At 42.6% G+C, this 11,258-nt stretch overlaps 1 protein-coding gene across 3 annotated transcripts; it reads left to right on the top strand.

The window, feature by feature from the left end:
- On the top strand, positions 1-11,122 carry elf2a (E74-like factor 2a (ets domain transcription factor)). Of its 3 annotated transcripts, none has more exons than XM_023417862.2 (9): positions 1-290; positions 1,789-1,872; positions 3,735-4,020; positions 5,144-5,251; positions 6,915-7,028; positions 7,417-7,500; positions 7,921-8,113; positions 8,209-8,559; positions 9,906-11,122. In XM_023417862.2, the coding sequence occupies exons 2-9, from the start codon at positions 1,798-1,800 to the stop codon at positions 10,462-10,464; spliced, it is 1,770 nt and encodes a 589-aa protein (XP_023273630.1). In that variant the 5' UTR covers positions 1-290; positions 1,789-1,797; the 3' UTR covers positions 10,465-11,122. The 3 variants fall into 3 exon arrangements, with proteins under 3 accessions (XP_023273630.1, XP_023273631.1, XP_023273629.1); XM_023417863.2 differs by having other exon boundaries at positions 6,912-7,028; positions 8,209-8,463; XM_023417861.2 differs by having other exon boundaries at positions 6,912-7,028.
- The last annotated feature ends 136 nt before the right edge of the window (positions 11,123-11,258 follow it).

Raw genomic sequence — 11,258 nt, 5'->3', positions numbered from 1 at the left:
TGACCCGCTGGATCGGTAGTAGCGAAGAGGCGGCGCGCCGGAAAGCTACAGGATAGAAAGAAACTAGCAGTTATCAAAACACAACTTCAGGGCCTGCATCCGTGTTCATCCTTCAGATTTCAACGTAGGGCGTCTGCAAAGTGATTACCTGGAGACGGAGCAGTTGCAAACACTTGTTTATACGAGCGAAGTAAGCGTTTTGGCCTCGTCAACTTGGCTAACATTAGCTAACATTAGGCCCAGCTAGTGTTAGCCGTGGAGCTTACCTTTCGCTATCAAAGCAAAACAAGGTAAGGGAAGGAAACTCGTTTCATTAACACATCACCGGAGTCCGATAGACCACAACTCCCAGTGTAGATGTCATAACTTGCTCTATTGGCCAGTCTGTGTTAGTGTACTCCGTATTTAAATACACTATATATGTTCGCTAGCCGTCTGCTAACTGATTTGAGCTCTAACTTACCTTAATGATAGCCATTGCTAAGTTATTCGGCTGTGGGAGATCTCCCCTTTAAAGGAGAGGGCAGTGTTCATTTGTTTTTATCCTACTGAATGTGTGACATAACTTGATAAAGTATATAATGTAGTGGCTCTAGTTGATTAAGTCTTGTTAAGTAAGTAGCAGAAGCATTAACTAACTAGTTAGCTGTAGAGTTTGGAGCTGCAGACTTAGCACAGATACGTTCAGAAAGTAAACATTAGCCTGTGTGGAGAGAAGGGTCGGTGCCTGGCATCTCTCCGAACAAACCAGTCCTGTTTGACATCAGGGACACTGCAGGTTACCCTTCCCGGTTTTAATAAGAGGAGCTGGCATTCAGCATACGGTTCGGTTTTCTTCTGTGCATCACGAGCTGCTGTGTCCAGGATTCTCGCTTTGTTTACGAATGAAGTGTCAGAGGTCCTTCCAACATATCAGTTGAATTGTACTGTTCGCCATTTAGCTTCTTTGTAAGTACAATATGACAGTGCCTACCACTAATACTTTGGGGAATATTCATATTATATACTCATGAATGCAGCCTTGATGAACTGGCATTACGAATTATTCGGCTCAGTCTTAAGCCATTACACTATATCACAGAATGCAACTGTGAACAGTGTGGAGCAGCTTCATAGGTTTAATGTTAATGAAGTATCAGATTGAGTGTTATCTAATGAATACCAGGTAGACAGGTGTGTAGGAAAATCTGCCACCATGGAAACACATGTCATGAACTAGCACACCATAAGCCCGAGTTAAATCAAAACCCATTATAGACTTTCATCAGGCATCAAATTCAGAGTATGAAATAACCTCATCTTCATACAAGAGACAATTATTATTTTTGTTGTTTTAATGAATTATTGATGGCTTGGTTGTCTCAGGTGTCAGTGATTTAAATCCTTTGGTGGTTGTTGCAGTGTATGGCTCTAGTATAAAGATGCTGATGTTTCTTATTGTGAGTTTGGTGCTTGATAAAGGCAGGTGACCATTAAGTTGCATTCTCAGTCAATTTAGTGACAATGTTATTGAAGTAAAATGTTGTTAGATCACTTATAAGACTGAAGTTACCAGAAGATGTTTTTGACTGTTTGTTCATCGCAACAAAAACCACAACATTACTTGGACTAAGTCATGAGGAGAGTGGGTGCCCATGGGGCTTTCACATGACCCCAGCTCCAGCACACATACACACAAGACTCCAAGACTATATTTAATGAAATTACAAAATCACACTTAAACTGTAAATCCTTCAGCTCTGTATCATACCTTCTCCATCCTGACCCGCTGTGCTTTTATTTTGATAGGAATGAGTGATGACTTCTGTGGTAGTGTCAGACGGTGGAGGGAACATAGTGGAATATGTCACCGTTGTGGAGGAGCCCCAGCAGGTAAGCCTGTATACAGATGCTGGCAGGGACATCAGCCAAACCCCTCAATCAGAATGAGACATTTGTTTAATGCAGTAAAGCGACATATCAGTCAGCTTCCTCATTCAGCAGAAGTCTTCAAAATATGTAACACGTTAACACTAAGCCTTTCATATATGTTAAAGACATATACATACAGAATAACCATATAGCCAGTTAATGAAGATGATTTTTAACTCTCTGTTCCTTCCCTGTAACATGAAACCTTTTGTATAAACTTGGGAGGCAGTATGATACTCGGCAACGTACTGGAAAGCTTTGAAGGATCCATTTGTTACAAGACAAATGCTACAACTAAATAAATGCTGCATATTTTATGCATATTGTGTTTTGTGAAGGGCTGCAACTAACAGTCAATTGATCTACCCATTATTTTGGTTATATTTTCCCAGAGCTGATGTATTCAAACTCCTTATTGGTCCCAAACCCAGAGATGAGTTTCAGCATTTTTACTTGAAAAATTAATTAAACACTTAATTGATTGTCTAAATAGTTGACAATTGATTTTATGTGGCTTATTTTAATTATTCAGTCAGCTGAAGGTGTGGTACACCTGTACACTTGGTCAGGTTTGGTACACCAGGTCATGATTAGGGATGGGTATCATTAAGATTTTAACGGTACTACTACTTTTATTGATACCACTTATCGATCCGGTACTTTAATGGTACTCTTATCAGTATTTTTTGTCATTTTGTAAGAAAAAAAACCCAAAGCAATTTAAGATTAATATTAGCATACCTCCAAATGTTTAGTTCTCTCTGCCATAGACACGAAGAGCAGGGCCTCTGTGTGTGTGTGCTGCACGGTGCTCCAGCATGTGACACAGCTACACCCGCCCCTCACACACACAGGGTCATAGAGAGAGAGAGAGAGAGAGAGGTCTCTCCTCTGCATTAGGAACAACGAAAATGCATCATTCATAGACAAATGTCTTCATCAGGAATCGAGTTGGTGAGATAAAATGTGCGAGAGAACCGTTATGTTGCAATAACAATCAGGAAATCTTTTTTCTTAGTTTCTCAAGTACAGAAAGCAGAACAGATCATGTCAGAGCTTATCGATACTCCGATCTTTAAAAATTTAGCCCCAGGGCCCATTTAATACCGAGTTTTGGTACCCATCCCCAGTCATGTTGGAGCCACCTCCACATGTTTCTGAGCTGGAAAATCCCTGTTAGCTGCAGAATGTTTTGTTTTATGTGTGTTAAGATTTTCATCTGATGAGGCACAGTTCATGGCACTGAACACTCATCATCAACACTTCACATCAACACTGCCCAGTGCGAAGTGTAGACCAGGAATATTACTAAACAAAAATATCAATATCTCGACCACAATAAATTACCTGGGAAAATACGATTCTTTTCCTGATTATTGACTGATTAAAGCCTTCTGGATTCTGTTCTTTAGATTTCACTTTGAGACCGTTTTAATGGCTGAAAGATTTTCAAGTCTTTCACTTCATTTTCAAAGCAGGTGGTTTAAGAGATTGTTTGATGATGCAGTAGAAAATGTTGATGACTGATCCCAGACAAGCTGCTGTGTCCACAAAAACTACAACCAGATGGTGGAAACAGTGGAGAGGGATAAGATGGGCGTTTTCTGAAAGACCTTCTGCCCGGAGAGGTCAAGAACAACATTTTAGTGGCACTGATATAGAGTTCAATTGCCTGTTTATGATGCATATGTTTCCTTGTGTGTTTTTCATACAACCTGGAACTCATTTTGTCTGTTATGTCTGTCTGTTGTAATACTGTACTTACCCATTTATTTATTGAACTGCAAACACAGTGACAGTCACACTTTCCCAACTGTGTTCAGTGTGAGCAGCATCCCGCTGAGGAGGAGGAGGAGGAAGAAGAAGTGGTTCAGCGGGAGGTAGAGGCGGTGATCATGGAGGCCGGCGAGGAGGTGGAGGAAGAAGTGGAAGAGGACGACGGTGTGGTGCTGCAGGAGGAGGGCTGTCCAGCTGTAATCGTGGAGGAGGTGCCCAGCGCCCAGGTGGAGGAATGCTACTCAGCCCAGGTCCTGGTCTACGATGATGAAACGTATCTCATGCAGGATGTGGCTGAGGAGCAGGAGGTGGTCACTGAGGTGGCTGAGACTGGTGAGGCTGTATTCTCTCGATAGGTTGGCTTTATCAATGGTGGATAGATTTATGGATAATTGTGGTTACTTTGGAGTGGGATTCATTCGAACTGGTCTTCAGGGTAACTTGCATATTACAAGTAGTTTTCAGTAATTCTAGTTAGTTTAGAGCACACGTTTAAGTCCCCCTCCCTCTCCAGTCATTATTTAAAGCCCCGACAGTCGTGGAGCTGCCACATGGAGACCACAAGAACTGTTATTGGCTGCTTGTGTTTCTCCTACATGAAGAAAAGACTCAGCAGCCTCCTCTGTTTCAGTAACACACATCAAACCTGCTCACTGTGATCACTGCTGTCTATCTCAGTGGATGTAACAGTGTAAACACAGTTACTGTGGGCAATATAATTAAAGATGATATATTCATGTTAGTGCTGCAGTGGTAATACCAACAGTGCTTAGATGCTGAGCTATAAATCAATACCTCCACTGTGGGTATATTTATAGCAGGACGTCTGTTAACCCTTGTGTCACGTATAAATCCAGATTAGCACTGACACACCGTCCTTGCAGTGTGAATTTAGTCACCTTCAAATCATTTTAGAATTTCTCCTCATCTGCTTCATTCAGTTTGGGGCTGCTGCTAATAATCAAAGTTATCTTGAATCGACATCAGTGTTGGTATTACACTTTGCATCCTGTCATTAGTTTTGAGTTCAGCCTTGTTTCATTCATTTTGTTTGTTACAATGTCAAATTAGGATCCAGGTGGTCTAAACATACATTGCATATAACTGCACCGACTTCATTCACACTGGTCTACCCTTTCTGCAGTGATTAGAGAGAAGTGCTGACTGCACCTGAGCTGCTGTTGTTGTGTAGGACATCAGTAGACTGCCCCCTGCTGGCAGGAAAGATGTCTAACCGTTAGAGCAGATTACAGGAAACGGGAAGGGAGGACCAGACTGCCACTACAAACCTCAAACAAGGAAGTCAACATTTCAAAATAGCTGAGGTTGCAGCGCTGTCATGTTGTGAATGTTGCCTTTTTCTCTTTGTGTCGTTATTTGATGTCACAAGTCTGATCTGGCTGTCTGGCTCCTCAGTAGCATGTGTGCTGACAGGTTTGTGTGTCTCTCTTCTCAGTGGAGATGTCGGGTCATGACATGGTGTGTTTTGACAAAACGTTTGAGGCAGCTGAAGCTCTTCTCCACATGGAGTCTCCTGGAGGACTGCACAGTGAACGCAACACAGGTAAACACACTTCCTCCTCTGATAGACTCGGGTGAGTCATACAGACAGTGAACTATCAGTGTCTGTTGTCTCTGTGTTTCAGGTGGTGGTTACATCCGTCAGTGGCTCTGGTTAGTGTTGTTGTATCATATTGGCCGGAAATACTTTTGGAGAATGAGGGTTAGATTAGGTAGATGAAGTCAGATCAGATCTGATCTGACAGTGTTGCATGTAAAAGTGTACCCATGTTGGAATAGGACAAATAATTACAATGTTTTTTCTGACTAATATCATGATTGAAATATAAATAGCTTTTCTTCTTTTATTTTCTATAATTAAACTTCTGGTGTTAAACAAAACATTGCAAGCTCAGTCACGAATGTGTTGTTGAACAGTGTCAGTTAAATGATGGTGGTGATGCAGTTTCCAGTTTCAAAGCACCAAAACAAAAGCAAACTTTTATTTAAACTTGAGTTTTCTATTAGAAAAATACTACATAATCATGGCCTTAGGAGTTGTGTTTGTATGTATTTGTAGCAGAGACATTATTGACCCACTTTGTATTAATAACAAACTGCTGGTTTGATATTAGACTGGTGACCACTGACAGTTCTGTCCTGTAACTTTAGCTTCACATGCTGACTGCTTCACATCTTTACAGTTATTCACTTGTCTGTCATTTACACTCAATATATAAAAGCTACCTGCTTGCTAACTGTTAGTTACCTGTGTTAAATTAGCATGAGACAGTCACCTAGATTGTTTATGTATAAAAAGATGTACCAGTCTGTTGACCCTTTTTGAACTCACTCATGTCTTCATTAGAGAGGCTGTGGACACTGCTAAAACAATTGCAATTTTAAACTCAGCTCCAATATTTTGATGTTATATTTCAATTATGATATTTCATTAATATCTCCAAAACATTATTAAACTAACCCTAGAAACCAGGACTGCACAATATGAAAAAAAAAAAAAAAAATTCATTTAAATTTCTGTGAAAAAAAAAATGAAATGAAGATGATGTGATTTTTGTTGGTGTTGTACCAAACAAACATGTTCTTGATGTCTGGAGAATATGATTTGTAGGCCAGGGCGTCTCTGTAGCGCCACAACACTTACGGTGCTAACAATACACAACAATGTTGTGACACATTTTACCTTCATCACAAAAATTGCAGCTCCTGTGATTTGGATATTGCACTTGGTCATAATGTAACTTTGATTATATTTCGATTTTCTGTGCAGCACTTATAGAAACATTCAGTTTTTTGTAAGGAAATGAAAACAGACAGAGGGAACGATTTATCAAGACATTACGGTTGGATCTGGTCATTTGCCATTGTTTTAGCATTGTGTAGTGAGAGTGTGAATGTGATCATTAAAAAGATGAATCTGTCAAACCTATTATATATTAATACAACAAAAGGACTGAATATTTGGGTGAATATTAGGTTGTCCATCTGAGTGTAGCTGACCCACGTTCAGTAGCTAGGTTTTGTTACTTTCTGCATCAGTGTGGGTCTGCACACATCATCTACATGCAGACAAGCAATACATACTGTTATGAAGTATATCTGGAGCTGGTCCCTTCAGTTATCTTCATCCTGTGAGAAACTGGTTTGTCCATGTGGCTCTGTCACTCAAAGAACAGTGTGAATGTTGTTTTGTTTGACTCCAGCAGAAGATGTGATGATGGAGACGGTGGTGGAGGTTTCTACAGAGTGTGGGCCCATAGAGGAGGAATCCTTCCCTATCCCTCCTGAATGTGAACCTGCTGCCAAGAAGAAGAGAGGAGGTCAGTGTCCCCGCACTGACACCGTTGGGCTGTGAAGTGATTCATATAAAACACGGGTTGCCTGATTTCTGCTGCTTTTGTCCAGTAGCCAAGACTGAAGAAATTTCCCAACCATTAATACATTTTGACAGTGTAAGAGATGAGTCAGTGAAGTGCGGAAATACACTACAAAGCTTACAACAATATGGAATATTGAGCATGTTTGATACATACATCACTGATAAATGGCTTACTTAGACAATGTGGGGAGAGGGACGGGGAGTGTGACGAGGCCCCATTAACATTAAAAATGAATCTGTGGTTTGTTCTTCAGCATGATCTTGACTTGTGTGTGTGTGTGTGTGTGTGTGTGCGCGTGCGTACGCGCGTGTGTGTTTTCTGAGTGCAGGAGGACGTAAGCCCAAGTCACACCAGCCTGCTTCCAACGGCTCCTTTGACCTGGGGATCAAGAAGAGGCAGAGGGAGGGCAAAGGTTTGTATCAGGTCTCATCAATACTGTCCACAGAAGTCTGTTCTATCAAGTTGCACAAGAAATAAAAGTGTGTGAAAATCTGCACAACCTGTGACCCTGCAGAGGATCAGTGGGTGATGGATAGAGGAGAAGTATTCCTCCTCTTTTAGACCCAGAATTATCGAGTAGAGGAAGAAGAACTGATCTCGGATCTTCCTTTTCCCTCAGTAGCAGGAAACTGTTCATCTGTTACAAACACCGAGGTTCACTTTTACTTTATGATAAGTTTCCTCACTATGACTCGCGCTAACTGGTTTTTGGGACTGATGTTGGTATTGAACTGTTTGTCCTCGACCATCAGTGTATTTATACAACATTGTAAAGATAACTATATAATCCTGAGCCTCAGGATTTCATGCTGTGGTGCTGTGTGTCCTCCAGGCAACACCACCTATTTGTGGGAGTTCCTGCTGGAGCTACTGCAGGATAAGAACACCTGCCCCCGGTACATCAAGTGGATGCAGAGAGAGAAAGGCATCTTCAAACTGGTCGACTCCAAGGCCGTGTCCAAACTGTGGGGGAAACACAAGAACAAGCCCGACATGAACTACGAGACCATGGGCCGAGCGCTGAGGTTACCCAGTCCTCTCCACATACATCTGATAGTTCTGAGCAGTCTGCCTCGGTCATAAGTAAGAACGCAGTCCTGATACCCCTCTCTGTGTCTAGGTATTACTACCAACGTGGCATCCTGGCCAAGGTGGAGGGTCAGCGGCTGGCCTACCAGTTTAAAGACATGCCAAAGAACATTCGTGTGATCGACGAGGAGGAGGAGGGCGCGGAGGTGGAAGACACTGAGTGCATGGTGTCCGGCCAGCACCTGGCTCACCAGCAGGGCCCCGCCAGTCTGGGCACCCACTCCCCTTCTGTCACCCAGCCCCAGCAGACCTACGTTACTGTCATCCCCAGCAATGTGGCCACCAGGTCTGAGTCTAATTTGACATTAATATGTGATAATGAACAGGTCTTCAGATGTGGTCTCAGTCATCTGATCTCATGCAGCTCATCTGGGTCTGTGAAGTAAGTGGAGGACTTAATTTTAATCTGAAATCTTATTTTGCAATACCGTCAGACCTACCATCTGTTTGGCTGAGTGTTAATTATGTGATATCTGTAGTTTTGATTTAATTTTATATTTTATTGACTGGTTCATTGAGAATGAACATTTAACCCACAACAGTTTCTCCTTAACTCACATGATCAAATAGAATCATGATATCAACATTTCTCTACAAACAGGTTGTCTGGTCAGATCAACATTAGATGAAAAGATTGATAATGCAGTCATTCATACACAGTCCATCACTGAATACATAAACAGGGGAGCACAATTCCTGAGCCATTGTCATTATGTACCTACACCTGACACATTTTCAAATCTTATTTTGTCATGTTGCATTTGATTTTCTGTGCAACATAAGCTGCAATACTAACAAAAGTAAACATCGTTTTCACAACAGCATTGTTTTGAACAAATCGCCTGATAGACTGATTTTGTAATGATGGAAATGTAATACCAAACGATTTACTACAGGACTTTTTCTGTGACAGTATTTTTACTGTGCAGTAGTTCACCAGCAGCCCCCACATCACTACATCCCCTGCTCTGAGTGGTCTGAAATTGGAACTGAATTTCTGACCAGCAGTTCAGATGATGCTCTGTCCATTTCAGATCAAATTTAACAACACACCCAGAACAATCAACAATCATATTTGTAATTAAACAATTCATCGGCGGGCCGATTGGACTTGATAGACGGAGCAGAGTTGGCCCGCAGTCCGCCAGTTGAATAGGCCTTGTTTACAAGTCACTGAAATGTTGGATTTCTTTTTATTATAAATTAATTTCTGATTTATCTTTTGACAGAAAACATCAGTAAAGTGTCTCTGTCTCCACATGCAGTTGCTAAAATGGTTAAGCATATATTTGTATTTTTTCATGTCTGTGTCATAATCAGATCAGACTAGACATAGAAACTATAGTGGAAGGAGTCAGTTTTATATGATGATGTTGCTATGATGTCACTGTGACATCAACAGGTCTTTTCTCTGTCTGTTTCTGCTGCGAGACACTGAATCTCTATATCATGTGACACAGCCGTGCGATGTGAGACACGCGTGTCATGCAGCCAGTGTGTAGCTCTAACCCATTAAAATGAGCACTGAAGTGAAAAGCAAGACTTTCCGCAGCCGTCGCATACACACCACACAGCCAGTGTGTTCCCACCCTTACATACTAACAGCTTGTCATTCAGGCATTATAAAACATGCTGACTTTACTCAGCAGTGTTACACTGTCTGTATCCTGTGAGCTCAGTTGTTGTACTGGGATGTAATATGTTCTCCCCCTGTGTCTCCTCCTACAGGCCCATCAGAGCCATGCCCGTGGTCATGACCAACTCACTAGGTCAGGTGACATTAAATTCCTCGCCCATTCTGACCACCACCACAGGGGTCCCGGTAACGGTTGCTAACGCCTCCACCAGTGCTCCCCCCAAACTGGTGATCCAGGCTCTGCCCACTGTGCTGCCTGCTGGCTCCAAAGCTGGAGAGAAGATCACCATCATCACCATCCCAGCCAACCAGCTGGCCACGCTTATGCAGGCCAACGCGACAGGCCAGGTCACACAGCTCATCCATGCCAAACCTGTTGCTACACAGCTGGCGCAGGCCGCTGCTAAACCTGCAGCCGGCAACACGCACACGGTCCAGCTAACAGCGGGCCGCTCAGCACCGCAGCTCATCCTGGCCAAACCAGCAGCGGTGGCTCAGCCGTTGCCTCAGTTCCAGGTAAGCCAGCCTCACCCCACCCAGCCCCCAAAGCCCTCCAGCTGTCAGCCTGAAGCAGCACAATCAGAAGTAGCAGCAGAGGCTCCGCCCCCCTCCAGCCCACTAGCAGCATCAGCAGAAACCCCATCATCCTGAGAGCTCTGCCTGGAGCCAGGCCACCAAGTGGGGGGTGGGGGGGTAGTACAGGAAGTGACTGTGGACACTGCTGAGGAAGTGCAGGACACATCCCACACCTCCCCCGCCTTAGAGCTCCTCTCTCATCGGCTCAGACTGTCAGCCTAATGTTAGTCTCCAGGGACACTGAAGCCCTACAAAGGATAAAAGGGACTGTTGTACACACACACACACACGCGCGCACACACACACACACTTTCAGAGCTCAGAAGACATGGGCAGCCTTAGATTCTACATGAAAAACCTTTTGTAATCAAACGTAATATAAAGCCTGATAAGACTTTGTTGTAAACAGAAGTGTACAAACGTTTTTTGATACTCAATGTGTCAATACAGATGTAGTCGGGTTTCATCTCTTTGTTTCCTCCTCTGTTTCAGTCTTTAATGGTTTGTTACTCCACAGCAACCTCACCTTCCCAACACTTAGCGTCTTTTTCTACTGTTCATAAAAAGGGAGTAAAGGATGTCTGCGTCGGACAAAACAACTGAATGGTATGCTCCACATTTGAAGTATGATATACTATTTTTTTCTTGTACTATCAGTGTATTGAAGTAGATTTTACTGAAATATGTATTATAAAAAAGACAAATGTGAATAAAACTGTCTAAAGTTGTTTTATTCAGCTGTCTGAAAAATGAAATGCTATACAAGTATTTAGTGACATGCTTTGTGCCTTTGACGTGTTGTGTGAATGCAGAGTGAACTGTGCTGGTTCGGCAACAGAGGGACGCTTTGCTGCTGCTAATGAAACTCA

The sequence above is a fragment of the Seriola lalandi genome, unplaced genomic scaffold (assembly GCF_002814215.2).
Source record: "Seriola lalandi dorsalis isolate HSWRI2012SDOR001 ecotype SW California unplaced genomic scaffold, Sedor1 jcf7180002054578, whole genome shotgun sequence".
Taxonomy (NCBI): domain Eukaryota; kingdom Metazoa; phylum Chordata; class Actinopteri; order Carangiformes; family Carangidae; genus Seriola; species Seriola lalandi.
The sequence above is the reverse complement of the archived record's forward strand: the minus strand, read 5'-3'. Positions and strand labels throughout refer to the sequence as shown.

Bases quoted from the DNA above. Each gene is read 5' to 3' on its own strand.
- elf2a (XM_023417861.2), top strand. From the start codon at position 1,798: ATGACTTCTGTGGTAGTGTCAGACGGTGGAGGGAACATAGTGGAATAT. The intron at 7,029-7,416 runs GTCAGTGTCCCC...TTCTGAGTGCAG, and splicing joins TGCCAAGAAGAAGAGAGGAG to GAGGACGTAAGCCCAAGTCA. The intron at 8,114-8,208 runs GTTACCCAGTCC...CTCTGTGTCTAG, and splicing joins ACCATGGGCCGAGCGCTGAG to GTATTACTACCAACGTGGCA.